At 44.0% G+C, this 27,584-nt stretch overlaps 7 protein-coding genes across 11 annotated transcripts; 3 read left to right on the forward strand and 4 right to left on the reverse strand.

Moving 5' to 3' along the window:
- Positions 1-160: 160 nt before the first annotated feature.
- LOC6552175 lies at positions 161-3,673 on the reverse strand. Of its 2 annotated transcripts, XM_026984012.1 has the most exons (7): positions 3,052-3,673; positions 1,304-2,988; positions 1,093-1,246; positions 910-1,034; positions 728-830; positions 383-657; positions 161-322 (listed from the first exon to the last, which is right to left on the reverse strand). In XM_026984012.1, exons 1-7 carry the CDS (start codon positions 3,433-3,435, stop codon positions 217-219), a joined length of 2,832 nt encoding a protein of 943 aa, XP_026839813.1. In that variant the 5' UTR covers positions 3,436-3,673; the 3' UTR covers positions 161-216. The 2 variants fall into 2 exon arrangements, with proteins under 2 accessions (XP_026839813.1, XP_001978829.1); XM_001978793.3 differs by having other exon boundaries at positions 1,304-3,673.
- A 39-nt stretch (positions 3,674-3,712) lies between these two features.
- On the forward strand, positions 3,713-4,672 carry LOC6552155 (putative lipoyltransferase 2, mitochondrial). The gene has a single exon (XM_001978792.3). It carries the CDS (start codon positions 3,936-3,938, stop codon positions 4,638-4,640), a length of 705 nt encoding a protein of 234 aa, XP_001978828.1. The 5' UTR covers positions 3,713-3,935; the 3' UTR covers positions 4,641-4,672.
- An 89-nt stretch (positions 4,673-4,761) lies between these two features.
- Positions 4,762-7,207, reverse strand: LOC6552154 (tRNA (guanine(10)-N2)-methyltransferase homolog). Of its 2 annotated transcripts, none has more exons than XM_001978791.3 (3): positions 6,958-7,207; positions 5,549-6,344; positions 4,762-5,482 (listed from the first exon to the last, which is right to left on the reverse strand). In XM_001978791.3, exons 1-3 carry the CDS (start codon positions 7,081-7,083, stop codon positions 4,938-4,940), a joined length of 1,467 nt encoding a protein of 488 aa, XP_001978827.1. In that variant the 5' UTR covers positions 7,084-7,207; the 3' UTR covers positions 4,762-4,937. The 2 variants fall into 2 exon arrangements, with proteins under 2 accessions (XP_001978827.1, XP_026839814.1); XM_026984013.1 differs by having other exon boundaries at positions 5,447-5,500; positions 6,958-7,206.
- Positions 7,208-7,218: 11 nt separating this feature from the next.
- Positions 7,219-11,208, forward strand: LOC6552153 (eukaryotic translation initiation factor 3 subunit A). The gene is made up of 4 exons (XM_001978790.3): positions 7,219-7,435; positions 7,533-8,617; positions 8,674-10,897; positions 10,950-11,208. Exons 1-4 carry the CDS (start codon positions 7,387-7,389, stop codon positions 10,997-10,999), a joined length of 3,408 nt encoding a protein of 1,135 aa, XP_001978826.1. The 5' UTR covers positions 7,219-7,386; the 3' UTR covers positions 11,000-11,208.
- Positions 11,209-11,939: 731 nt separating this feature from the next.
- On the forward strand, positions 11,940-18,803 carry LOC6552151. Of its 3 annotated transcripts, XM_001978788.3 has the most exons (7): positions 11,940-12,372; positions 14,431-14,549; positions 14,605-14,710; positions 14,785-15,606; positions 15,673-17,504; positions 17,563-17,708; positions 17,769-18,803. In XM_001978788.3, exons 2-7 carry the CDS (start codon positions 14,452-14,454, stop codon positions 17,966-17,968), a joined length of 3,204 nt encoding a protein of 1,067 aa, XP_001978824.1. In that variant the 5' UTR covers positions 11,940-12,372; positions 14,431-14,451; the 3' UTR covers positions 17,969-18,803. The 3 variants fall into 3 exon arrangements, with proteins under 3 accessions (XP_001978824.1, XP_026839821.1, XP_026839820.1); XM_026984020.1 differs by having other exon boundaries at positions 14,395-14,549; positions 17,563-18,511; XM_026984019.1 differs by having other exon boundaries at positions 17,563-18,511.
- On the reverse strand, positions 13,199-14,233 carry LOC6552152. Its single transcript, XM_001978789.3, has one exon. The coding sequence runs from the start codon at positions 14,228-14,230 to the stop codon at positions 13,262-13,264; it is 969 nt and encodes a 322-aa protein (XP_001978825.1). The 5' UTR covers positions 14,231-14,233; the 3' UTR covers positions 13,199-13,261.
- Positions 18,804-24,860: 6,057 nt separating the features above from the next.
- Positions 24,861-26,104, reverse strand: LOC6552150 (ubiquilin-2). Its single transcript, XM_001978787.3, has one exon. It carries the CDS (start codon positions 25,985-25,987, stop codon positions 24,950-24,952), a length of 1,038 nt encoding a protein of 345 aa, XP_001978823.1. The 5' UTR covers positions 25,988-26,104; the 3' UTR covers positions 24,861-24,949.
- Between the last annotated feature and the right edge of the window lie 1,480 nt (positions 26,105-27,584).

Consider the following 27,584-nt stretch of genomic DNA (forward strand, 5'->3'; position numbering starts at 1 on the left):
AGCTTCGAAAGTTAATATGGCTTTTGAACTTAGCAGCATTAGACCTCGGGCTCGTTGCTTTATTCCTTGCGGTTTTAGTAGGAAGTGTGGGTGGCCAGGTGCTGCAGTCGCGCTATGCTTGGAAGTGAGTTAAAGCCACAGCCGAAGGCGACACATTGGGTAGGTTATAACTGTATATTAGAGATTTTAAAACACTTAAGACTATGCCTGCGATGCTTAGTTACGTCGCGTTCGCCGACGGGCATTTCCAGCAAAGGTGTTGTGCGCCCCCGGATGTTGACCGCTGTACAAGTTGTCTAAGAACTCATGCAATGTAGCCTCGCTGAAAAATGAAATTGTTTCATTTGATGTTTGCATATTGCTTAAGGAAGTTCGGCCTTACCTAACGCCGCTTACTCCCCCGCCGGGATGATGCACACCCCGATCGTGATGTTGTTGCTGCGGGTGCTGGTGGTGGTGCTGTTGCTGCTGCTGGTGTTGTTGCTGCTGCGCGCCGCGCACAATGCGGTACTGCACCATGTGCGAGTTTGGTTCCAAATGTGACAAGGCTCCTTTTTGGCAGTTGGCCCACTCGGTTATGTCGTAGACCTTGCCGTCCATTAGCGCTAAATATTTCCACCGCAAGCCCATTATGCTTGTCTCGGCCCAAATGTCACCCTATCGCGAAAACAAAAACATTTTACATTCACATATACAAATGTCCAACTGTAGATCTCTGCATCCTTACATCTTTGGCGGAGTGCCGTATTTTACAGGAGGCGCACTCCCGCGCCGCATAGTGAGGGCGTTCGGTAAGCTTGCGAGGATGACGCTGGGCACAAGTGCTACACCTGTTTGAAACAGGCCGCGAACAGAACGGTTAGTGGTTCGCTATTTATGGAGTCTCGGTCTCGTTCGGTACATACGCACCTTATGGTATTGGCAGCCTCAGCCATTTTGGTTTGCAGTTGGGAAAGCAGGTCGTGCAACTCCGTCCAAGCCTTCTCGGTGTGTAGAGTCTCGGCAATGCTTTGGTCGTAAACAAGACGATTTTCCTACAATAAAAAAAAACAACTTTTAAAATTAATATCATTTTTACTGGCAATGCTTTACCGGTTCTCCGATTAACTCAAAGGCGCGCTGCAGCACCTTAAAAGCCTCCTCAGCACCGGCTTGTTTGTTTTTGTCGGGATGTACGAGCACGGCAATCTTCTTGTAGTGCTTACGGATCTGTTCCTGTGAGCTATCTGGCGGGACACCAAGTATGCTAAAACAATAAGAAACAACTGTTGCACAAGTTCAATAATAGTTGAGCAGAGCTCACCTGTATGCATCCTTTCCCTTGCAATTAAGCAGAGAATACATTGCTTCTTCCCCCGTTTGAGGCAGGCGGCCAGTTTTGAACTGCTCAGAACTGAGTTCTGGCGGTTTGCGTTTGTAGAACCGTCGCCATATGGCCAGGCGCGAGTTCTTGGCAAACCGAGCGTCGAATCGGCGCCAATAACTTCGCCACCATATGCTTGGCTTGCCAGAGTTCTGCTTCAGTTCCTTTTGGAGCTGCCGCGCATAAGCCAGTGCAGCCATGTAGGCCAACGTCATCCGCTCGTATCCCATGCTAAAGCCCAAAACAACGATATCGTACACCAAATAAAACAGCCACGTTAAAAGTTTCAGGGTGTAAATCCACCAGGTGTGCAGAATACGTTTGGCCAACTCGTAATTGCGGTTACTGGAAAAGCTATTGGCATGGGTAGGCGAGTTTGTCGACGAGTAGGCATTGCTTCGATTGCGCTTCGATGAGTAAGAGTAGCCGGAACTGTTATTCGGGTTCAGATTCGAGGAGGAATACCGCTTGGATGAAGAAGAATTAACATTGTTATTGCTGGAGTAATTTACGCTGCTACTGTTATTGCTGCTTCCCGTATTTGGGTTTGCGCCAGTGTGATTCGAGTGACTCGCGTTGGAGTTGATTTTGTTACTGCCTGATTTACGTGAAGTGCTAAAGTTGGTCGCCGGAGTAAAATTGATACCATTGCTGTTGTTCTGCAAGCTGCTGTTGGCGGGTACAGATGATGAAGTAGTCTTTTGCTCCGAGGCCTTTTGGGCGTTGCTATTCACGTTCTTCGCTTGCAGTGGCCGCTTCTTTTCCTGATTAGCCAGTTTGTTTAATTTAATCTGCGACTGTAGAGTTGGCTGTGGTAGATACTGAGACTGTTGCACCTTGAGCCCCGCAGTCTGGTTGGCTTGAGCTCGCTTCTTGCCTCGGCTGGCATGCGCATGACCAACACCGGCCACAAGCGAACCCGTCTCCTTGGCATCATGCAGCGGCGAACGTTTTGACGTGCGCATCTCGCGAATTCCACATCCATCCTCCTTTTCCGGACGCCTCTGCTGTTGTGTACTGCAGTCCCCTCCGTTGTTTCCGCGCATTTCGCCTCCTGAAGCGCTGGGTTTTGTGCCTTTACTGAGCACATCGGAGTATGACATTGGCATGGGCTTCACCTCGGCAACGATTCGCTTCTTGCCCTCTGGTTGGCCGGACACGGCGACGCTCGACTTGTTGATCGCAGTTGGTGAAACGGTGGCAGTGGCCAAAGGCATTTTCAGAGACTTGGCTGACTTGGAAGCCGCTGGCAGTGTACTGACGGATTGCGACAGTGAATCAGGCTGCTGTAGGATATGATTAGGAGCCTGCGGTTGTTGGGTTGCCGAAGGCTCGCTATGGTGGCTGTCGTTCTCGTTGGCCGCACCACCAAATTGAATGTAGCTTCCCCCAGTCAAGTTGGGCGACCAGTTGTTTACCAAGTTGTTAATGAGCAGGTTAGCACTGCTCGACGATTGATTGACTTGCGACACTGTTGGCGCCTGAGTCTGCGTCTGTTGGGTCTGTCGATGCTGGGCGTCTTGCTGCTGTGCCTGCGGTAAAGTCAAAGGATTCGTGGCAAACAGTTCATACAGTGGAGTCGGCTGCTGAGGTGTCGGCGGAGCGGTCTGGTGCTGGTGCTGCAGCTGATGGTGATTAATTGAGGCCATGTTGATATGCGTGAAAAGTGGAGCGCCGGCTTCGCTAACCTGGTTGTCCGGGCAGTGGTATACTTTAAGGAAGTTTCCGTGTCCCACAGGCAGCACCGAATAGGTCTCTGCCTGGCCAGGCTGACCGGAGTAGGACAGATTGAACAGATACTCATTGTACATGTGCGGTTGTGGCTGCTGTTGCTGCAGATGGGGTGCAAATTGGGGGGCGGCTAGGTGCGGCGGCGGAGGTGGCCACATCAGCGGGACAGGTGCTTGTCCATGCTGCTGCTGGTGGATCAGATAGTTTTGGCTTTGGTGCTGATGCTGATGCTGCTGTTGATGTGCCAGGTAGTTGCCCACGTCTTCAGTGTGGTGCAGGACGCGAAAGGGTGCAGACTCGGAGCCGCCCCCTCCAATCTCGTCGTCCTGACGAGTTGCCATGTCCTGCGATGGTGGCTATGCTTTTTGCGCACCAGCTCTGCCCTGCTATTGGAATTTCAAGCGTGATCCATGAGTGCACCGAGAGCAAGTCTTTCACGGAATTGCTGCAGCTGAAAGTGAGTCGTTTTCTGTGGTTCTAGCCCACTTTTTCACTCCAAATAATTTGCGGAGCGTCCGTGTGTAAGTGTTTTATATCTTTTTATTGCAAACGTCAAATGTAGTGTTGCCAGATGGGCGGAATTCCATTTTCCCAACTGGCCTCGACCAGCCCTGAAAAATGTCCCTCCAAAATAAATTCAAAAATACTTTCAAACTATACAACTAAAATCGCTGTTGAATTATTAATCGAGGTTTTTTCTAATCAAAAAAACTAATTTCGCTAACTTTTTCATTGCCATCAATCAGCCCTTTTTACGATATGTATATCAATGATCATGCAGCCCTGGTTAATATTTGTTGTTTGAAACGTTGCAGCCAAATGATTTTTAAACAATCAAAATATGTCTTCTGTCCGACCGCTGGTGACCGTGGTGCGGGCCGGGCAGCATAGCTACTCTGCAGGACTACAGCTACAGCAACGTCTGGCTAAGTCCAACCAGATCCTGGTTCCGCCAGCGGAGTTCCGAAACTACCTGGTGCTTCAGGAGCACGAGCCGGTCTACACAGTCGGACTGAGAACGAAGGACTATACGGTGGAGGATGAGGACCGACTCCGCCGGCTAGGAGCGGACTTCCATCGTACAGATCGCGGTGGCCTGATCACATTTCACGGCCCCGGCCAGTTGGTGGCCTATCCCATTCTGCACCTGGGACAGTTCACGCCGAGTATCCGCTGGTACGTGGCGACGTTGGAGAGAATGGTTGTCGAGGCTTGCCAACAGATGGGCATTCGCGGTGCCAAGGCGACCAAAGACACCGGTATCTGGGTGGGTGATAACAAGATCTGTGCCATTGGTGTCCACGGCTCGCGTTACGTCACCACACATGGAATCGGCCTCAATTGCTGCACGGATCTGCGCTGGTTCGAGCACATTGTGCCCTGCGGTATCGAAGGCAAGGGGGTCACCTCGCTCAGTAAGGAGCTGGGCAGACATTTTTCGGTCCAGGAGGCCAGTGCCGCCCTCCTCACAAGTTTCGCCAAAGTGTTCGAATGCCGCCTTCAGGAACAGGTCACAACACCAGCTAATCCTGCTGAAATCGGTTAATACGGTTTTTTGATACAACATTTATAAATTAGGAAGGCCTCGATACATATTTCCTGACCTTGTGGTCTTTCACCATTATGCCATACAACGTAAAAGAAATGGAAATGTGTAAAATAGGTAGTAATAAAATTTTATTAAAACTATTTACATATAAGGTACCACTGTCAGTTCCTTTTTTCTCCAAATCTATATTAAGATCTTTGCAATTTTATACCGTATAAAAAACTCAGCGAAAAACAGCCAACAAATAATGTTGCCCTGAATTGAATTTCCATCCAAGTTAGTGTTCAACGGAGATCACACAAATCGAGCCTTATTCAGGTCACACTTTTTGGAGCGCCCATCCGTGGGTATCTTTCCCCGTGCATTCATCTCCACACGAGCCTGTTCCCGCAGCTCTGCCTTCCGCATACGACGCTCCTTGCGTGACTCCAGAGCATTGTTAAAATAGCGATCCCTGAAGTCCTGCGAGAGCGTCGTCACCTGTGTTGTGCTGCCCAATAAGGGTTGTGTCGGACTATACTCGGAACACTTTTCATAGGTGAGTAGCCGTCTAGCAGTGTTTCCAGTCAATTGTTGCTCTGAGTTGGCTATCAGGTTCAGATTCTGATGCTGTGGCAGCATCTTGGGGTCGTAGTCCTCGCTGTGAAAGGGTAGCCAGCAGACAAGTCGACCTCCCATTTTCAGGTGCTTCGCAGCGAACTCAAGTAGGTCCCCATAGAGGCTCTGCAAGGAATAGTGCGACGTTGATGGATAATGAACCATGTTCTCACTTCTAGTGTCGGCCCTCAAGCTAATCTTCTTCTCCACCTTTTCCGTGGCCTCTCTTATTCCGTATGGAGCTTAAATAACCAAAGGAACTGGCAAGATGAATAATTTAAGTTGGGGGTAAAACTCAATAAACCTACGGTCTGTTATTATGCTGTCGAACGAGATACGAGAATCCCACACCGGGTTGGAGAAGTCGGCCACCACCACATCCATGTAGCGGTCAGCGCAACCGTACTGCTTCAAGTTGGCCCGGATGCTCTCGTCCTTCTCACGCACTTTTTGGGTTATGCGGCTCGGCCGGCAGCGGGCATGCACCATCATGTAATCTATGTCAGCTCCCAGGACATACCCGCCCCACTTGGCGGCGCTCACCAAAAGTGAGCCTGTCCCCACAAACGGGTCAAATACCAGGTCCCCATCACGTACCATAGCCTGGTTGGCCATTAGCAGGCTAAGTTGAGCATCCATGCTGGTGTTGCCGATAAACTTTCGCTGCTTAAGCGAAAGCTCCTTGATCAAATGCCGCTGGCCATTTGCCACCAGTCGACCAAACATAATTTCCTCAGGCTCAGGAGGCACGGCCGTAGGATTCAGGCCCCAAAACTCAATGTACCACCACTCCACCTGGGGATTCTTCAGATTGACCGGACCCTCTATAGGCAGGTAATCCATGGACTCGATTTTCTCGACCTTTTCCTTCTGACTGAAGTGCTTGTTGTAGGTCTCCACAACTATTTTAAAACTAGACTCCAGTCGAAAGTATTCCGCAAGGGTGCCCCAGTTCTCGGTAACATGATTCCGAAGCCTCTGGTGAAACTCGGGTAATTTGTTGGAGTGGGCGTAGAGCTCAAACATGGCGCGCAACGAAATGGATCTGGATGCGTATTGCAACGCTGTATCCGTGTCCCGAAATTCGACCAGCCAAAATGGTTTCTGTAAGTTAAAGTTCCAAAAGTTATTAGTAAAGGTGATAATTCCTGGTAGTATATGGTGGCTCTGAAAGCTCTGAAAACCGCCAAACTTTTAAAATTTTTTTTATATTCTTTAACTAACTTGGTGGTTTCACTTGTTTGGCTGAAATACCCTTTGAAGATGAATGTCACTAAAATCTGCATGGTTTTTATTATAATTATATTTTCGTAGTTCCCGATATCTCAAAGATCATATGTATGAACAGGTAGACGGATTCGGCTGATCCTGATCAAGAATATATGCATGTATATACGTTATAGACTCGGAAACGCTTACTCCGACCTGTTACATACCTTTTAGAGAATCTAGTATACATCCCATTTTTTCTTCCTCTTAATATTATCAAAATATTTAACAAAATTATCAATAAAGATACAAGTTTGGACATACATATGTAGATACAAAGGTACATGAAAACCACAGGTTTAAACTGTCAAATGAAAGGTAGATTTGGTTATTGTTGCGGTTTTGTGTCTGTACACAAAGTTTTATAATTTTAAAAGGTTCAATATTGTTCTATATATTCCCAAATACGTAAATGTACTTTCAAAATTGTGGCACTGCAACACTTTACCATGGTGTGTTCAGTGAGCCGTCGGACCTGAAGTCCAAACATTTTGACCAGTGAGTCAAATTCCTGCACTCGAAAGTCCACATGCTCTTGGGCGAACCACAAGATAAACTTCCTCCAGTTGGCCATTTAAGAATTATTTGTTTATTTACTATTTAATATAACTTCATTACTCCTCGTGTTATTGCTTTCATCTAGCAGAGTTGCATTGCGTTTGACTGACCATCGGCAACTATCGACCAGCACTATCGATAACGCAGCCAGGTGCAGCCCTGCATGCCGTCAAATCCGCCATTTTGCATGAATCCCGCAGCCACACGTAGGCGAGCCGAAGATTTTTACAATTTTCAGCAGCCCCAGGTCTAAGAACGGTCCAGACCTGCTACCAAAATCAACTTGAAGTGTCGCCGCAAGTAAGTAAAGCGATCGGAAATGGCCCGTTACACGCAACGCCCGGAAAACGCCCTCAAAAGGGCTAATGGTGAGTGCTGAAAATTTTCCATGCGGTGTCTGAAGAGAAACTTTCGGCACATCGAATCATGCGCTCTCTTAACTCGACGCCGCTCTCTTCGTCGTAGAGTTCATCGAGGTGGGAAAGCCGCTAAGGGCACTGGACACGCTGCAGGAAGTTTTCCGGAACAAGCGATGGAACTACGCTTACTCGGAGACGGTCATCGAACCGCTGATGTTCAAGTACCTGTACCTCTGCGTGGAACTCAAGAAGTCTCACATTGCCAAAGAGGGTCTCTTCCAGTACCGGAACATGTTCCAGCTGGTGAACGTGAACTCTCTGGAAAATGTGATCCGCGGCTACCTGAAGATGGCTGAGGAGCACACGGAGGCCGCCCAGGCCCAGTCCTCTGCGGCCGTTGCTGTCCTGGAGCTGGATGACTTGGACAACATTGCTACGCCCGAGAGCATCCTGATGAGCGCAGTGTGCGGCGAGGACGCACAGGACCGCTCCGATCGCACCATCCTGCTCCCGTGGGTCAAGTTCCTGTGGGAGTCCTACTGCCAGTGTCTAGAGCTGCTGCGCGTAAACACACATTGCGAGGCGCTGTACCACGACATCGCTCGCATGGCCTTCCAGTTCTGCCTGAAGTACAACCGCAAGAGTGAGTTTCGTCGCTTGTGCGACAAGCTGCGCAAGCACTTGGAGGACATCTGCAAGAGCAGCAACCAGACCACCGGTGTCTCGATCAACAAGGTGGAAACCCAGCAGCTCTGCTTGGACACCAGGCTGTACCTTCTTGACTCGGCCATCCAGATGGAGCTGTGGCAAGAGGCCTACAAGGCAATCGAGGATATCCATGGCCTGATGGCTCTGTCCAAGAAGACACCCGTGCCCAAAACCATGGCCAACTATTACCAAAAATTGGCCATGGTCTTCAGCAAGGCTGGCAACCAGTTGTTCCACGCTGCAGCCCTGCTGAAACTCTTCCAACTGACGCGCGAGCTGAAGAAGAACCTGACAAAAGACGACCTGCAGCGTATGGCTGCCCACGTTCTCCTGGCCACCCTTTCTATTCCGTTGCCTTCGGCCCATCCAGAGTTCGACAGGTTTATCGAGGCCGACAAGAGCCCCCTGGAAAAGGCCCAGAAGTTGGCCGTGCTCCTGGGCCTGCCCCAGCCGCCCACCCGAGTTTCGCTTATTCGTGAAGTGGTAAGAATCACACAATATAATATTGTCCTACGGCTAATCCATAAACATTACCACAGGTGCGCTTGAATGTTCCTCAACTTGTGTCTGAGGACTTCCGCAATTTATACAACTGGTTGGAGGTGGATTTCAACCCACTGAATCTGTGCAAGCGCATTCAGTCTATCGTGGACTTCATCGAGAACGGGTCCGAAAACGCTTTGCTCACTCCATACATTCAGTCGCTGAAGGACGTGACTATCATGCGTCTGATTCGTCAGATCTCTCAGGTTTATGAGAGCATTCAGTTCCAGCGCCTCTTGCAGCTGGCCAGCTTCTGCAACATTTTTGAATTGGAAAAACTGCTGGTCGAGTCCGTGCGTCACAATGACATGCAGATTCGCATCGACCACCAGAAGAACAGTATCTATTTCGGCACTGATCTGACCGAGAGTCAACGTGAGTACCGCCCCGACGGACCCGCTTTGCAATCGATGCCCTCGGAACAGATACGCTCCCAGTTGGTGAACATGTCTACTGTTCTGACACGGGCAGTTTCAATCGTCTATCCGAACCGTGAACGTGACCAGCGAGCCAAGCTCCGCACCCAGATGGTGAACCACTACCATGAGATCAAGGATCGCGAGCACCAACGTATTCTTCAGCGTCAGAAGATCATCGAGGACAGAAAGGAGTACATCGAGAAGCAGAATAATGCTCGTGAAGAGGAAGAGGCGCGGCGTCAGGAGGAGGAATCGCGCAAGGCTAAACTGGCCGAACAGAAGCGCCTCGAGCAAGAGCAAGAAGAACGGGAGCGCAAGCGCCATCAGAACGAAATCCAAGCTATCCGGGAGAAGAGTCTCAAGGAGAAGGTTCAGCAAATCTCGCAGACGGCTCATGGCAAAAAGATGCTTTCCAAGCTGGATGAGGAAGGCATTAAAAAGTTGGACGCCGAACAGATTGCCAAGCGGGAGAGCGAGGAACTTCAGCGCGAGGCCAAGGAACTGCAGTCAAAACTCAAGTCGCAGGAGAAGAAAATCGACTACTTTGAGCGCGCCAAGCGCCTGGAGGAGATTCCGCTTTTCGAAAAATACTTGGCCGAAAAGCAAGTTAAGGACAAGGAGTTCTGGGAAGCAACAGAGAAGACACGCATCGAGAATGCCATTGCCGAACGGAAGGATGCCGTCGGTCAGCAGGAGCGTCTTAAGCGCATGTATCCGGATAGGGATGAATTCCTTGAGGCCCTTAAAAAAGAACGTGCCTCCCTCTATGTCGAAAAGCTCAGAAAGTTCGAGGCTGCTCTGGAGGCGGAGCGCAAAAAGCGATTGGCCGACCGCATTATTCGACGCCGCGAGGAGCGTCGACAGGCCTTCCTTCGCGAAAAAGAGGAGGAGCGTCTTCGCAAGGAGGAGGAGATTCGCTTAGCACAGGCTGCCGAAGAGCGCGCCGCAGCAGAAGCCCGTCGTTTGGAGCGTGAGGCTGACGACGAAAAGCGTCGCGCCCAATACGAAAAGCAGCGTGCCAAGGAGGAGGAAGCTGAACGCAAAATCAAGGAAGATCGAGAACGCCTGGCCAGGGATTTGGCTTCGGAGCGCGAACGCACTGAAAAGGAGCGTGACACATGGCGTCCACGAGGCGGTGACCGTCCCAGCGCACCTGCCGTCGGATCCGGAGAGTGGCGTCGTGCTGCGCCTACCGCCAGCGAACGCAACGAGCGTGGAGGCGAGCGTATCGAGCGCGGAGGAGACCGAATCGAACGTGGTGGAGAACGCATTGAACGAGGCGGTGACCGTGACCGTGACCGCAAGGACAACGAGGGAGCGGACTCCTCTTGGCGTGTGCGACGAGAGCCCGATTCACAGCGTGCTGCTGCTCCCAAAGACAGTAACGCTCAACAATCGCGCGATGACAAATGGCGGCGTGGCGGAGAACGTGACCGCGACTTTCGTAATGATGGGCCTCGTCGCGATAGGGATGATGGACCTCGCCGTGAACGTGACGATGGTCCTCGCCGGGATCGTGACGACGAGCGCGGATTCCGCCGCAACGACGGGCCACGTCGTACTGAAGAGCCTCAGCGCGAAACTGGAGGAAACTGGCGAGACGCTCCACGCAACGCTGATCGGGAAAACCGACGCCCAGCTGGTGAGAGGCGCGACCGAGATGTGCGCGAGACTCGTGGCGATCAGCGCGGCTCTGCTCCTAAAGAGGCATCCAGTGGCGGGGGAGGCGGTAACTGGCGTACCGCTCCTGCGGCACGCGAGGAAAAGCCCGCATCTAAGCGCGATCAACCTCAGGAAAAGGGTGAGTAATATCAACCTAATTGATGTCCTTACTTATGTTATATATCTTTCAGAGAACAAAGCTGCCGATGATGGCGAGTGGACCAGCGTAAAGCGTCGTTAATAATTATCTTCATTATCGTATATACCCAACATAATATTGTCAATAGGTTTTTATTTTATCCGATTTGTACTTTATTGGTATAGAGCTTAGTCGGCCGGTATATTATATCTATCCAATGCTTGTGCCAGATAGTTAGAATTGACTTGGTTGTAGGACCGATACTCACTAAAGTACTTTCGAATAAAATAACTATGTTCTAACAAATCAAACGTCTTTTGCCATTTTAGTTTCCATAAAAATTTAAAACTTAAATTTTCTGTAAATTTTTTTAAGAGCAGATTTCAGGATTAACAATAGTTCCGTATTTATGGACGGAGTATAACTTATGATAACTCATAAACCAGCCCGAGATTTAAGGAACAACTGCTTGTCGGAGTCCTTTTAAAGATATAACTAAACAAGTGCGGATATTTGATAATTAGTCGCAATTCTTGGAAGCTCGAATTTTTATCGTTAAAATCTTAACATGAAACAATTAATAAATAAAAACTTTGAAAAAATTATTGTAAAATGTTTAATCTTATTCATTACACTAATTTAAAAAGATACAAAAAATATTCACAAAAAGGTGTTTAAATAGGGTTTAAATTCGAGTAAATTAAGAAATGCTTGCAGCTTCCTAAAAAAATATATATATTTATAGCAAAAATGCAAAACAAAAAATCTTATGTCTTACAACAATTTTTCAAATAGTTTTCGTTATTCGAGTCAGCAATTGTTGCATGCACTCTGTGGGAATCTGTCATTCACAATTGTCCAAAAATTGTAACTGTCCGCTGAGATTTTTTTGCATTATTTTGCAATAATTTCTAATTAAATATTGGAATTCACTATAGGAACCAAAACAGTATATTTTTACTCTTGCAACTAACAATGGGAGTCGAAATGAAAATTTGGTACGATAATTTGAACCCGCGGTTTCTTTTGCATGCTCAACTAGTATTTTCTTGCAAACTTGGCAGTAATGCCATTGTCTCGTGGTTCCTTCGCTGAGCGAACCTCTGGCCACACTATCTGCGCCGCTGCCGCGAATCTCGGTCCACGTGAACAAATTTTGGGCAATGTGCTATTCCCGGACTCATGAGATAAAGTGATTGCGGTGTGCTTTGGAGTGCAGTGACGTTGGCCCACCTTGAACCGCGTGTGATCGTGATCCTCGGGCGGAACAGACAGACGCAGTTGGACTGTCGCACGAAAAAGCCTTTTTGAGGACCGGACTTGTGCTTGTGTTAGTGCTGCAGACGCGGCGCTCAACATGTGAGGTTAAAGCAGACGGACAAACAGACGGCGGCAACAATCCGAACAAGCGTTCGGTTGGGGAAGCCCTTTACGAGCGGACTAGGTGATCCGGAACCACAAAGGAAGTTCAAAAGGTATCATTACTTGGCGCGTGCCACAGATTGCCCATTGCGAATTCGATAGCGAATCCGCCGAGCTTTGGGGAGAAATGCTTTCCAAACAAAAGTGCCAAGATGTGAAATTGTGAAAAGTGGTAGGCAAGACCTGCAAAAAGAATTCAATTTGATTGCTATTCGCCAAGGAGCAAAATCAAAAGCACATGGCGTGGCGGCATTTTCACGCACACGCGCCCATCGCGGGCTCACATACACATACACGTGTTTGAGGCAAACATGTGCTGCTGCTACATGTTTGTTATTGTTGGCACTCGAAGTCTTTGGCTGAAACTCTGAGTCCAGGTCTATAAAAGTCCTGAAGATTGGTGTAAATCAGGTTTTCAGTAAGGCGCAAATATTTGATACCCATAAATCGTACAGTCCTCTACTATACCAAAAAGATAAAATAAAACTTTAAAGTATGTATGAGTGGGCATTAGTATTCAGTAATCCCCAACCGATAGTCCCACTGCCATAAGACAGTAGTAATATTTACAAAAATGTGTTTAGATTTCGTCACTGAGAAGCAAAAAATGTACCGTTGTAACCAAAGATTTTAAGTTAATCAACAACCTCCAATTTTCTACAGTTTTAATATTGCAGACCTGTATAGTTCTCTCCTACTTGCACACTACACTCGGTGTTTGTCGTCACTATGTGGGATGCCGCCCGCACTGTAGAAAATCTTAACTTAAATTAACTTAAAAAAGATTGAACTGAAATTTAAAAACTAGTTTGAATGCTTTTTCCTCTAATAATTTTAACCATGAAATATAAGTAAACACATTTTGAATATATTGTCAACCTTTCCCAACCCTATATTATTCAATCTTCCCTTTATTAAGGATTTAGTTTTAAATAATATGTTTTAGTTTAATTTTTTAGTATTACTCTGCTTTTTCACCCGCGGATGTAGTCCTTGTGCAAGTGTTGCATGCTTGTTATGCATTTTTTTGAAGATTTTTTCGCGGTCTGTGCCCAGTTTACAGAGCTGTTGCTCCACCTTATCCATAGTTTCGGTCGGCAGACGTGTATATGATTGTACATCAACGCCTCTGTTTGCAAGTTCGCCGAGCTGAAAAGCCAACTGAGCATTGGTGCCAGTAAGGACGAAGAAGCCTGTGTTTCCCAAAACCTTCATAGGCGGTCCAGGATCCCTGACAAGCTCAGCAGGATTGAAGCATAGTACTTTGCGGTCGAGACCTCCATGAGTTTTATCCTCCGAGCTATGAAGAACGTTTTGTATCATCGGCAAATCTATACTGTGCTCTGCTCCTTTTTCCGGCGGAATTCGAGATTTTGAACCGAGAAGGTTTCGTGTCGGCAAAACAGAGTGCAAATGCGTCTTAATTTGTACGCAAATTTTGGACATCAATGGCACGCCGGAGATTGAAATTTTATTGGTCGATTCATTGTTTATTCTTGGACGCAGTGTAGCAAATGTATTATCCTTATCAGATGTGGTATTTCGGAATTGTTCCGGGTTCAAAGCCTTTTTTTTTTCCTCCGACAAGAAAGCTTTCTTGTGACTAGTTAATCGAATTTTTTGCAGAGCGTCACACAGCTGAATGCTCTTTTTAGATTCGCCGCATGGTTGTTCTGAAGACGGAGTTTTTGGCTTCTCGTCCTTTCCATCTGAAGTCGTCAGGAGGATACTTTTATCATTTTTCTTTGGGTTTGCTACTTTTAAGTTAGGTGAAGGAGTCGAACTTGTGATTGAGGAAATCGGCGTTTCTCCTTTGATCCTGGGTTCATTATTCTGATTAGCTTCTTCCTTGGCCTTTAGCTTGATCTCTGCAGCTTTGCGTTGACGCCTAGTGATCACTTTTTTTGGCATTTCTGTTTTTTTTTTTACTTATTTTTATTTTATTATTTTTTGTGTAAGGGAAGTGATTTTCTTTTTGATTTTTCGATTGATTTTCGATATGACGTTTTGCTATTAAAAGCATACATATGTGGATTGATAACGAAAAGAACGCGTTGCTTGCTTTTTTTTTTTAGGATCACCCCAATTAAAAGGAGTTTATTTATTTGCAGTTAATTTACATTTGACGCAAAATGGATTCACGAATGCTAAATGTGTTCCAGGAAGACCCCTTTGAGGGAAACTATTCCAAATACGAGTCTGAGCCTAATTTCTGGTCACCGAGTGATGAGTAAGTAATTGTCATTAGAGAAAAATATACTTACAACTAATGTAAAACTTTTCAGACTGCAACTGACAGAAACACTTAGCGGTATCCTACCCATCGCGCCCACAGACGAGTCACTGCTCAACCATAACCGGGAGGAGGATCAGCAAAACAGAAAAAATCTGGTAGGTGTTGGCTCGAGTGGCACTAAAGGGAACACAGATTCCATCAGTATTAATTCAATTAAATCGTTGAATAGCTGATCTACAATGACTTCGTGGAACAGGAGCTCAGCGACCATGATGCCAATATGCTCAATGCCCAGGTTTATCGAGCCATCGCCGAAAGCGAGGTCGAGGTGGCCTATGAGCAGCAGCGCCAGATCAGCTCCATTGTGGAGTATGACAAAGAAGACATTAAAATCAACGGCCTTACAGAGGAGGAGGACATACAAAGTCAGTCCACATTTCGAACTCGCACAGACAGCTCTTCGATTGGTGATTATGAATCGCACTCTAGCGATTACGACGATGAATATGACATTGTCAACGAAGATAAAAACCCAAGGTTGTTAGCAGGTGTCCATAACAACATCGTCAACTTGCAGAGCTCTTGTGAGCGCAAGGGACGGACGCTTAGTACTAACACTATCATCTCCGAAGTAGACGCATTGGGGCTAAATATTGATGTTAATAACTTTGACCTAGCTGACTTTATTACCAAAGACGATTTCGCTGAGAATTTAAACGCCTGTCGCATAAAAGAATCTCTGCAAGCACAGGGGCGTACTAAATCTAATCCTTCAACAGAAGTTTCCTTAGTTCTTACTTCACCCGGTGCCACAATTGTGGCAAAACACATGGCCATTTCCGGTAACCCTCGCGATTCCGACTATGACTCTGACTCGATTATCGACGTTGAAACTGTCGATGTAATCGATGTGAATAAAGCTGTCTTGGCAATAGATAAGCCAGCAAAAATGGGCCAAACTTCCGATGATTTACGCTATGTAGACAATGTAAATGCCGATCCCTCCTGGAGTCCGAGACCCACGAAGAAGGTCACATCTACGTTTAAAGAGGTGAGTCCTAAGAATATATACTAATTTAAACATTGTTTATGACAGTAACTATCGTACTCAATACAGAATAAACCCGAACAACTGGAAACCCATCAACCAAGAGTGCCAGCCTTAAGCAAGCCGAAGCATACGAATATTTGCCTTGTGCCTAATAAAAAGCAGTGCGATTTTCTTAAACGTAAGGTTGGAACTTCCTCTTTGTCCAAGCCAGCAAAAGCGATAACAAAGAAAGTGAACGAGGCTATGAGCAACAAGCAGCCGCTGGTAAAACATACTCAATGTACGGGTCTCGGTTTGGGGGGAAAAAATCTTTCGCTTCTGAAGAAGGAGAAGGACGCCGCCGTATCGGCGTGTGCGGTAGAACCTTCAGCACCTCCAACCCTTCCGACCACAACCCTTACGTTGGCACCGCCAGCAAAGCGAAAGCTAAACCTAGAGGAGTACAAACAGCGTCGTTGTGGCGGTGTTGGCGTTGTAAATCTTAAACCAACTCCGCCCAAGCAGGCGAAAATAGAAGTTGCTAGCAAACGCATTGCTCCTTCCCCTGTTTTAAAAGCAACACCATCACCTAAAAAAGCGGAAATAGTCAACATTGTAAACAGCCTTAAATGTCCCAGCGCAGAGCAATCTTCTTTGCCCATGGATCCCATTACCGTGGCCAAGAACAAGGTGCTGCGTATGTTAGAGATGAAACGTGCCCAACAGCTTAAAATAATCGATTCCCGAGTATCAGCCAAGGTGCCACGCGTAACCAAGCTGCTGCCACTTAAGGATATTGTAAAGGACACCTATTGCATGGAAACTGAGGATGCCGGCGCAGAAATAGCGCCGCTCAGCAACAAACTCCACCCGGACTATGAGGAGATTATAATAGTTTCAGTTAGTTGTAATACAGACATAACGATACCACCCAATCAATTAAGCAAGGCCTCCCCTCGCTCTCTCTTAAAGTCATCAGTTTTACTGTACAACATCTCAAACGGTCAATATGCCAATAAGGACATAAGCAACTCCCTGATAGCCAGCATTCAAAGCGAGGTTGTTAGGCAAACCAGTAACACTACTCTCGCGACGATACAGTCCAACGAAAACCAAGTTAAATCTTCGGCTGATAAGAATTTTCAGCATGGCGAGGACATGGTCATCATGCACTTACCCAAGGATCGGGAACGCAAAACTCTTGTGAGCATTGCAATCCAAACTGATGTGCAACCTGAATTTCCCCTATTGACGCTGCCCCCAAAGCGACAGTCTCGAGAGCGTACGCGACGGCATTACCGCAAACGACGGACGCATGGATCGGGTTCAAATATGTCAACTTCTTCGAGTAACTCGTCCTCAAACTGCAGCCGCTTGGTGTCATACAGATCTCGCTCACGATGCGATTCGATCGATCAGCTGCCTAACTTAGATGTAGCAGCAACGTGTGGCGGAGGCAGTATTGGAAACGGTGGTTATTCTTCTCGTAGCACTCAACGTCATCGCAGCTCGGTGAGCTCTTCATCTTACTCAGAGAATGGCAAGTACAAGCGAAAACAGCGCCGCACCAGCTACAACAAGCGGAGATCCAAAAACCAAAAGCGGAGCAGTATTTCCTCATCATGCTCGGGCTCCGAGAAAAGCGACCGTGAACGTAGTCGCAGCCCGCACAGAAAATTGCGCCGCTCGCGGTCCCGTTCGCGCTCAAACCCTGATACACGCTACCCTAGCAACAACTCCTCCTATAACAACAATCGGCGAGGATTTGCGGATCGTAACGTGTCGCAACCTGCTGTTGAGGAGCGGCGAATCGTCTACGTCGGGCGCATTGAGCAAGAAACCACCAAGGAAATGCTGCGTCGAAAATTTCTGCCCTATGGAAGCATTAAGCAAATAACAATACACTACAAGGAAAATGGGTAGGGAAAGGAAGCGGCAAGATTATTTAAAATTGGCTTTTAACACACTTTATTTTAGAATGAAGTACGGGTTCGTTACGTACGAAAGAGCGCAGGACGCATTTACGGCTATTGACACAAGTCATAGAGACTCGCAAATAAACATGTATGACATCAGTTTTGGAGGTCGACGTGCTTTCTGTCGTGCATCCTACGCTGACTTGGGTGAGTTTACTACCTTTGGCATAATGTTATGTACCTTTTTATCTAACTTGTCTCTTGTAGATAATGCTGGCATTAATAATTACAACTCATATGTGTTTCCCAAGGAAGCACCAGCACCGAAGGTAGCTGAGGATTCATTCGAAGCCTTGTTGCTTAAGGTAAAATCAAAGCTGAGCGCTGGCAAGTCCCCAGTAGCTACATCTACGCTGGATGCACCATCAGCTCCAGAGTCTGTACCACAGGGCCACAGTCAGATATGACATTTTGGCAAAATCCTGTTTAATTTCGTATTTTTAATTTTTTTGGAGAATTTAAACTATGTTACAAGCATTATTTTACGATCCTTGCACAATTGTAGAACAATTTCCGAAGTTTCTATCTATAAACCTGAAAAGCCTGATTACAATTCATAATTTATCATAAAATAGTTGACAGAGCTATGTATTGCAAGCAATAAAACTAATGCAATGTACATTAGGATAATTGTAATTACCGCGAAGGAAACCTAACAACAAGAATGGAAAAGAAAATTGAATTGTGATAACCGCGTAATGTATACAAAGTCATTTAAAGCATGTAAGTTAGCAGAAGATCAATAGAAATAAATCCACTCATAAAAGCTTTGTAATAATCACTGTAACAACCAAACCAATGGAACTTAAAGCAACTAGCCACCACAACAATAATAACAACTCAAATTCATTAAAACTATTAAATGTGTATAAGAACTATGTATTTTGAGAGAGAGCAAGAAACGCGCATGCAGCTTGCGTCGGCCACGAATTAAACTGTTGATAACTAAACTTTGATATTAGTTTGTAAAGAGCATATTTTGTACGTACTTTTAATTTACTCCGTAATTTTTGAATAGCAATTACATCAAATACAGAAGCTCCACTAAAGCTATTATAAATACTTTAAAATGTAGCATTGAAATTATTAGTTAGGCTTGTTTCTCTTTTCAAATTTTATTCCATAAATTCTAACAATTCAAGCACTGACTTTGAAAGTAGTCTGTGCATCACTGTTACGATTTCTTTGGATTATTAAGTTTAAAATAAACAAGTTAAACAATATAATTATTTTTGAAAACAACTTGCCAAACAAGAAAATGTCTTGTAATTTTATTATTTGTCTATCGATATGCCGAAATCATTTTGACCATGCCCACTCTAACGCACACAAACAGAACAAAACTCCCACTTCCACACCTTTAAATTTTGTTTTGATTAATTTAATTTTTTGTTTTCCAATTTCTCTCGATTTGCAGAAAAATGTAAATTATAGTCGGGGAATCCGACTATAGCGATCATTCTTGTTTATTTTTGGCAAGAGTATCGATCAGATAAATTTTACTTAAATCGGTTTTAAAGAATAATTTGCTAGCGTTTTTGAAATAAGGAAATTACATTTGGAATATAATTAATACTCAGCTTTGTTTGCCCGTTAAAACCAGGTACTTCCTATGTCAGGGATCTTTTTGTTTCTGTGATCCCCTTGCGGTCGACACGGTGCTCAACTCTTTTTGAAACTAGTCAGAGTTTTATTAAACTAAAAGATTTGAAAACGTCCTTAAAATTAGTTGTTTTTTTATTTTATAAAACCGCCTTACCGACCGAGAGACGGTGCCGTGTATCATCAGGTTCGATTCGCGAGAAGATAGACGAGATATAGAAAACAGAAAAGAATCGAGGAAAAACATGTAAATATAAATAAGATCTAATTATGTGATATTATTATGTAAGATATGATCTGTTTAACAACGGCAGAGCCAGAAATAGTCAGATCATAATACTTTGTAGGTGTTATGTATCTCATAAAATTTGAGGTACGTAATTTCTAGTGATTCTACTTGAAACAGAGAAGTTTAGCCGATTAACCAAGTCGGGACTGTTAGCTTCACCGGGAATAAGATTACAAATAAGGACAGTTTTAAGCATCGTTATACGGTTGGCTATGGAAGGTAAGTTATATAATATTAATCTACTCGAATAAGGAGGTAATATTAGTTTTGTATCCCAATTAAGGGATATTTTAAGGGACTAAAATTCTAATTTTTAACTCTTTTTTTTTTTAACCATTTCTTTACTTTTCGCGATACCATTCGATTGGCGTATCACTCATTAAGATCGACATTAACGACAGCAGGTTTTAATTTCTTCATGTATATAGTCCCCTTTACACACTCTCCTAGTGCACTTCGTCACTACGTGGACTACAAAACAATACATTTTTACTAATTCACGAATTTTGGTTTATAAGAGCCTGATAAACGAGCTTATACCTTGAACCAAGTGTATTTTCGCCAAGCCGTTGTTCGTTCTGGATATATGTATATAAGCTAGGACAATTGTTTTGCCTAAGAGCAAAGAAAACCTCATTCGGTTGCGGATCCGAAAGCAGGATATTGTTTTTACTTGATTTACTCAGCGGTTAAAGGCTGGCTGGCGTGTTCTTTTGATGTCTGGTCATGCAAGCAAATAACAGTCCGCTTTGCTCCTCTTGATTTTGAGCCCAGCAATTGCCGAATTCCTGGTACATTCAGAAAGGGTTTTTTTTCAAAAAATGTATAAAAAAGTATTTTCGCTTTAAGTAGTAGCCAAGAGTCTAGGCTCATAGACGATCGCCATTGAATTGAGTGCGTGGAGCATTGATTGAGCCTGGAAGTCCAAGTTTCGATTTGATTTAGTAACTTATTCTTAAGGCTTTTTTATTCAAAGTTTTATGTTTCAACTGAAAAAAATATTTGACCTATTAAGGTAAGTCCGTAGTTTGGTTTATTTTAAGATCGAATTCAAACTCCAAGGCGCTCAAGCTGAGCTTGTAAGCGAGTAACTAAAACAACTCTCAGACAACAATATGCCACCCTTATAATTAATTAATAAGAACGTACAAATAGGTTATATTAATGTATATTATATGTATTCTCTGTTTTATTCGGAGATGAAGACTGAATAAGCAAAAGCTTGGCTTCAAAATATAAACCTATAGGCATAAGCTTACAAAGTGGTTTAGCTGAATAGATAAGGCGACAACTTTAGCGAGAGAAGAAGGAATGGCGAAAAGAGAAAAGAGCGCTGCAGGAACAGTGGGACACATATGCGCGGGCGATCTGCTCCGAACATTGATAATGAATCCCTTTTTACTGATTTTTTCTGGATGTACAGGCGAAAAGTGTGTCTTTAGGGAAATTTTGTGTAAGCATTTTAATGAGTGCATCCACAAGAATAGGTCAGCAATACTTGCCAACCCTTTCTCAAAAGAAAAATTAGCCAACATGCCTATCCTACGCCTAGCAAAAGTTATCAGGCGGATTGGTGCTGATGTAAATGGACTGGAAATAAAACTGTGAAAAACAATTAACGTTTAAAGGAAACAAGGGCGTGAGCCGGCGGCCAAAACAGCGGTAAAATTTCGGCTTTATTATAAAACTTTATGCCTTGGTCGGTTGTGTTTTTGTGTAAAATAGCGGTGGATTATTATTGCTTAAGTTGTTCTACCACCGATTTCCATCAGTTTATCACCGAATAGTACTCTAGCACTTTGTATGAAAACTAACGATGATTTTAAAATTGTCATGTCCTAGAATAGCATCGCTTAGACAAAACCATCACCATTTTTTTCAGTTGATTTGGAATATCGGAATACATGTCCGATTAACTCTAAAGTAAACAAGTTCCCGAATATCAGGTACCCGTTACTCAGTCAAATGAAATTCCAACATTTTCTTAAAAATCCACAGATTTATAATAAATATAATAAAATAATACAAAAATATGTAGCTAACAATAACTTAATTTCGATGTATTCATTTTCCTAATGATCTGTTACCTTGTGTAGATATTATTCAAAGAGGAAAGAGTTTTTTAATATATTATAATTTGAATTAATTTATTGATCTGTCCATCCGTATAAACGTCGAGTTTTCGGAAACTATACAAGATAAAAGAGAAAAAGACGCAGTGCAAGTTTGTTTCAAAGCCTTGCCACTCTAATGCCCACAAGCCTTCCAACAATGACACGCCCATAATTTAGGAAAAAGGACCGATTTTTGTTCGCTTTATTTGTCTAGCTAATTCTATCGGTATACCAAAACCGTTTTGGCTACGTCCATTGTAACGCCCACACGCTGCACAAAACTGCCACTCCCATTCTTTTAAAATATGCTTGGATTTTTACAATTTTATTATTTGTCTTGAAAAAGAAATTTCGAAATTTCTCCCTCGCACTCTCACTATCTCAGTAACGGGTATCTGATAGTCAACGAACTCCACTGTAGAGTTTCTTCTTGTCTTAAATTTATTTTACTAATTCTTCATTCTATCTTATCAGATGTTCGAATTTCTATATGAACTAAAATTATTTTAATATTCTTAAATAATTCTTTACTTAAAATCGCGTAAATTAAAATAAATTAAATTAATTAATTGTTTTACCCGAAATAATACCTTTTTCCAACTTTCTTTTAAATTTGTTTTTTTTTTTTAGTCCTCACGTACACTACCCTTTCTTCACTTTCAGTTCAGGTTCTTATTTCTATTATTAATCAGACATTTTCGTGGTAAAGAGCTTTATATGTATGTATAACAAAGCTCACTTGGCGGTCGTGCTCGCCCAATGAGTTTCAAAACATTAATCCCCCTTATCCACATAATTTAGGGGCCTTTAAGGCAAAAGGGACAAAAAAGGAGGACACCCGACCGGATGTCGGCTTATCCATCAGGGAGATGGATGGACCCGGCAATTGTGAAACATGTGCGCCATCAATTTACGCTCAAGTGATGCGCCTTTTGGCTATGTAAAAGTAAAAGTAAAAAGTAATCGGAGCAAAAGTAAGCACATTAATATACATAGTTAGTGCACCTGGCCAACTTGGCTAATTGGCGTTCATTCATAAGGCTCACCGATTTGTTTTTCGTCCGCAGGACTCGCACATGCGCAGAATCTCCGGACAGAAAGGGAGAGATATGAAGAGAGAAGTTTGCAGCATGGCAGAGCAAAGCGCGTCTTTATAAACAAAACAGTTTCAGTGCCAACTACGCGGCGGCTGAACTCGGAGGCTCGACGGCCAAGCAGGATAACAAGGAATCACTGGGTCGAAAACGTGAATAATTGCCGACGACGGTGGTAACGGCAACAGTGGCCACAGCATTTCGCTGTATGGGTGTTGTGACAATCGCGTGACTTTTCGCCAACGCCAGCTCCGTGTTCAAGTACGTATGTACGTACATATGCGTACATATATTCTGCCGGGAATTAAAGGAGCAACAGCAACGGCAAACGGCTCACTGCACCAACATTAGCTAATACACTGGCTAACTTTGTGGAGTAAGCCACCTCCGCTCTGGTGGGGGTAGTAAGGGCATGTTTTGTGCCAGCACCTTGGACCACTAAAAGCGAGTCCAATCCAAATATGCCGTGCATGCAGGTATGAGCAAAGTCAACAACTCGACTGCGAGCCAAGCCAATCGATAAATTCAAAGGAGACGAAGTGGTAATCTCTGACGTCCTCCAGATAAACGTTGCGAGGATTCTCCATTCTCCCAGCAGAGAAGCAGGTATTTCGGGGTTACCCGGCCGTGGTGTGTATATATGTACATGTGTATATGTTTGTCCATCTGGAATGAAAGAACGGACGGGGAATGTCGATGAACCCTAGAGTTGGATTTCCAAGGGTTTTGGTGTCTTCTACCGTCCTTTTTGCGCTTACAAGCTACAAGCTACTTAAACAATGGCTTATCTATGCTGCTGCGACACCAACTGACATTTTGATTTGGATTATGCAAAGCAGATGGGCATATTAAGACATCACCGGCGATTACTTGCCAGCTCTGGATATACACAAATTCAATCATCCCGCACGCACCCCGTGAATATGAATCGCGGCTCCATCAAGTCGCTTCAATTTATAGATTTTTTCTCTGCGCCAGAGAATGATGTGATGTCATCCTTTTTTCTGAACTGATTGGGCGGCGAAACAGGACAATAATTAAAACCAAGAGCTTGCGGTTCAGTGTCAGCAATGCATAAACATCTTTAAGCCAGTAACTGTCGAAGCAAAGTTCTTAGAATGTATTCAATAGGTGGGTTGCTACGTGCCAGGTTACAGTCTAATAATAAAAAATGAAATTATTTTCATGTTCCTCATGGTGCTTACTACAATTTTGTATGACTTCTTCTATTCATGTTAATAAAAAAAGGTATTGTTTCATAAAAAGAGCTGACGCCTTTTAAAAATCCATTGTCACAATATATAGTAAGAATTGTAAAAACACGCTCTTTCCAACGACCTGTAAGAAACAGAAATAAAAAAAAGAGACGAGAAAACAACACTGTATATTTTCACTTCAATACAGTGAGAACGGGTTATCTATACTACATCCAGAGAAAATCCGCATTGTAAATTAAGTTTCCAAATTCAGGTAAATTGCGCTTGTCTTAAAACGTTAGTTATCAATTAATGTCAGATAAATGGATAGATGATAGTGGTGGCACTCGACTATAGTGTTCCATCTTGTGTTATAAGCTCTAAATTAGGGGTAGTACAAATTTTCATTAAGATCTAGATTTTATTTTTTTAATTCCCAAACTAATCATTTATGTTGTAATTTACAACAGCTTATTTTAAAACAGGAGATAATGCTGTAGTCAGATTCCATTACTCAGCTAGTAAAAGTGAGAACGAGAAAGTTCAACAATCTTCTGGCATATCAATAGAAATTGTAAAAAAAAGGCAATACAATTTAAAACAAATAAAAAAGTCAAAAGTGTGGGCGTGGCATTTTGGGCGGCTCGTGGTCGTTAGAGAGGGCGAGACAAAAAAAATTTTGACACACCGATAGAAATTTCAAACACAAATAAGAAAATTTTAAAAATTCCAACACATTATTTAATGTTCTGGGCGGCTTGTGGGCATTAGAGTTGGTATCACAGCTAATAAAAATGTGGAAAAAAAATCAAAATATTTTCCAAAAGTGTAAGCGTGGCAGTTTTCATCCACCTTTAACATACTTTTCATCGAATCTAGTATATCGTTTTACTCTACGAGTAACGGGAGTAAACACGTTTACATTACGCGTTGATTGGTTTCAATTGGCTCCAAGATTACAAAGCAGAAATTCAAATGGCTTTGGATCGCGGTAAATCTTCCAGGACGTATGTATGTATATTATTTATTGTACATATTAATTGGTCAGATTCTCGGCCAATAACGAAACCCAACAGAATAAGTACAAATGGGGTCATTCCTCCAAAAACCGATTCCAGTGGTCAAGTAGTCTTACAGCGCAAGCAACGTTGCCCAGAGATATCAACAAAGCGCGTTTGTTACGATTGCGGTTTCTGTAGCCCATCTGGGCCAACTGCTCCACCTGAGTCTGGTAGCAGTGTTGGCAGTTTCCCTCATCACCGGAACGACGGTCCTCGCTCTTGGTCTGTGTTGCAATAGAAATCATCATCTTCGATGAGCTTTTCTGCCTGCAATTGGCATCAGTGTCCCTATGCCTAAGAGAAGCTCGTCCTTTGATGATACGTCTGGCCAGAGCGCATGTCTTTCTTGGATTGAAGGTGCTCGGCGTGCGAAACCACGGGTTTGGAAGCGGGTCCTTCACCTCGCGACCTCGCTGGGGGTTCGAGGATGTCTTAGCGCCTTGTGACGCCTGCTGAAAGGTCATGGCCACGTTGTCCTCGTAGGCCTGCAGCATGCAGTTGTTCAGGCGGCTCAAGACCTTGTACCCACCAGGCACAAACTCCATGCGAGATATGTGGAGGTCGCGCCGGCGTCCCAACTCTTGCTTAGCCGGGCTAAAGGCCAATGACAGCATCTCCCGTATGTTCTGGTCGCTGTTCAAGTAATGTCGCAAGGCCGCATTCTCATCGAGCAGACTCCGGATTCGCGGATCGGCCTGCAGCAGGTTTCTCAGCAAAGCGGGCTCCTGTTGAAGATAGGCTATGTGGGCCGACTGCCAGGACCTCACCAGGCGCTCGCTCGGCTTGGAAAGCTTTGTGAACGCGTTGGCCATCGGCGATGCAGGGCTTGCCACTTCCGCGCGGCAAACCACGTGCACAGTGACGCCTGAGACTATTCCCCTACCGTCGATGGTCCCCTCGTCACTCAGCACCTGGCCGGCGAAGACCAGGATGATCCGAGAAATAGCCTGTTCAAACCGCACGGCCACCAGGCACCGCAGGTTCCGTATGAGTTCGTTCTGGCGCAGGGTGACGGTTTCCACGCGACCGCTGCCCTTCGCGCAGATGTCTATGGACTCTTCGGTGCTCATACTTTAGCGCTGTGCTAGATAAATGGGGCCAGAGCCAGTAGTGTTTTGTAAGCCTTGTATAAAATAAAAATGACAATCGCACCGGGAGTATTTGTAAACGTCGACAGCTAGTCGGGATTTAATATATTCAGGGTTACATGTCACAATCGCTTTTGAATACAAAAGTGTGGGCTTACAACCATTTAAATCTTTATCGCAAAGTATTTCAAAGCTCTCTAAAACTGCATATTAGGATTAATTAAAAAAATATTTTTAGAGACCTTTAAAAAAGAATACCCTTTACTGGTTGAGTAAAATAAAAAACTTTAACATGATGAAGAAAGCGTTCTAGCCATGTCCGTCTGGAACAGAAAGATATCGGAGATTATAAAAGCTATGTATTAGCAAAACATATAATTAAATGTGGCATGTGGGCGTGGCTACAATTTTTTTTGCAATTATCAAACAGTAAAAAAAAAGCGCTAGCTTCCGATCCGTCGGATCGTTTGTCTGTCCGTATGAGCGTAATTTTAATTAAGTATTAAGTTGTGAATTTTAAAAGGAAAGGTCGAAAACACCGTTATAATATTTTTCAGCTGCCAATTACTATGTGTACTTTCTATAAAACCATCGACATTACCAAATCCCAAAAGCCCTGAGCAATCAAAAGAAAATTGGTTACAAAATAATAATCTCATCAAATCTGATTACCAACAAAATCGAAATCTAATAATTGAATTTAGTATCAATTGCTATATTCTTAAACATATCTGTAAAATTTATTCTTGTTTTCGTTTCTCTCAACTCTACGTCCCCGACTACAAAACCAAACATCTAAAGCATATATCCAATTTGAAGAAGAGCAGGTTTAGGGAGACTGTTATCTCCCAGTCAACTTCAATTCAACCCATTGATGTAGCACCATGGGCGCAAACACATCGAGCAGATCCGACGCTAGTCTGCTCGCCGATGACGATGGTAAGTACAGAAATGGAATCGATTGAATGAATTATATCTATGTGATAAATATTAATATTGTAATTAGGATATAAATCCTACATACAAATTTGTACAATAACCTACTACACGCCGTGCAACAAGGCCTTACAAAGTTTCAAAATCATAACATTGTATTGATACCCTTTACTCGTAGAATACGATGGTACACTAGATTCGTTGAAAAGTATGTAACAGGCAGATGGAAGCGTTTCCGACCATATAAAGTATATATATATTCTTGACCAGGATCTGTAGCCATGTCCGTCCGTCCGTCTGTCCGTATAAACGCCTCGATCTCAAAAACTTTAAAAAAACCGAGTTGAGATTAAGCATGAAGCTTCCAGAAAAATAGACGCACCGCAAGTTTGTTTTCAGATGTTTAGAAAATGTTTCGATATTTTTTAATTTTATAATTATCATGTAAATTTCTATCGATTTGCCAAAAACTTTCTGCGACGCCCACTCTCACAAACTGTCACGCCCACACTTTTTAATAATCAACTATTTTTTTTATTTTATTCCCAATTTCTACCGATATTCTGAGTGACGGGTATCTGATAGTCGGGGAACTTGACTATAGCATATACAGTAGATGAAAGAAAATAGTTCTAGAGAAAGA

Source organism: Drosophila erecta, unplaced genomic scaffold, assembly GCF_003286155.1.
Source record: "Drosophila erecta strain 14021-0224.00,06,07 unplaced genomic scaffold, DereRS2 tig00000000-arrow-pilon, whole genome shotgun sequence".
NCBI classification, from domain to species: Eukaryota; Metazoa; Arthropoda; class Insecta; order Diptera; family Drosophilidae; genus Drosophila; species Drosophila erecta.

Bases quoted from the DNA above. Each gene is read 5' to 3' on its own strand.
- LOC6552175 (XM_001978793.3), bottom strand. From the start codon at position 3,435: ATGGCAACTCGTCAGGACGACGAGATTGGAGGGGGCGGCTCCGAGTCT. The intron at 1,035-1,092 runs GTAAAGCATTGC...TTTTTATTGTAG, and splicing joins TTGAGTTAATCGGAGAACCG to GAAAATCGTCTTGTTTACGA. The intron at 658-727 runs GTAAGGATGCAG...TTTTCGCGATAG, and splicing joins TACGGCACTCCGCCAAAGAT to GGTGACATTTGGGCCGAGAC.
- LOC6552155 (XM_001978792.3), top strand. From the start codon at position 3,936: ATGTCTTCTGTCCGACCGCTGGTGACCGTGGTGCGGGCCGGGCAGCAT.
- LOC6552154 (XM_001978791.3), bottom strand. From the start codon at position 7,083: ATGGCCAACTGGAGGAAGTTTATCTTGTGGTTCGCCCAAGAGCATGTG. The intron at 6,345-6,957 runs GTAAAGTGTTGC...TTTAACTTACAG, and splicing joins GGCTCACTGAACACACCATG to AAACCATTTTGGCTGGTCGA. The intron at 5,483-5,548 runs GTAGGTTTATTG...TGGTTATTTAAG, and splicing joins CGACAGCATAATAACAGACC to CTCCATACGGAATAAGAGAG.
- LOC6552153 (XM_001978790.3), top strand. From the start codon at position 7,387: ATGGCCCGTTACACGCAACGCCCGGAAAACGCCCTCAAAAGGGCTAAT. The intron at 7,436-7,532 runs GTGAGTGCTGAA...TCTTCGTCGTAG, and splicing joins CGCCCTCAAAAGGGCTAATG to AGTTCATCGAGGTGGGAAAG. The intron at 10,898-10,949 runs GTGAGTAATATC...TATATCTTTCAG, and splicing joins CGATCAACCTCAGGAAAAGG to AGAACAAAGCTGCCGATGAT.
- LOC6552152 (XM_001978789.3), bottom strand. From the start codon at position 14,230: ATGCCAAAAAAAGTGATCACTAGGCGTCAACGCAAAGCTGCAGAGATC.
- LOC6552151 (XM_026984020.1), top strand. From the start codon at position 14,452: ATGGATTCACGAATGCTAAATGTGTTCCAGGAAGACCCCTTTGAGGGA. The intron at 14,550-14,604 runs GTAAGTAATTGT...AAAACTTTTCAG, and splicing joins TTCTGGTCACCGAGTGATGA to ACTGCAACTGACAGAAACAC. The intron at 15,607-15,672 runs GTGAGTCCTAAG...TACTCAATACAG, and splicing joins TCACATCTACGTTTAAAGAG to AATAAACCCGAACAACTGGA.
- LOC6552150 (XM_001978787.3), bottom strand. From the start codon at position 25,987: ATGAGCACCGAAGAGTCCATAGACATCTGCGCGAAGGGCAGCGGTCGC.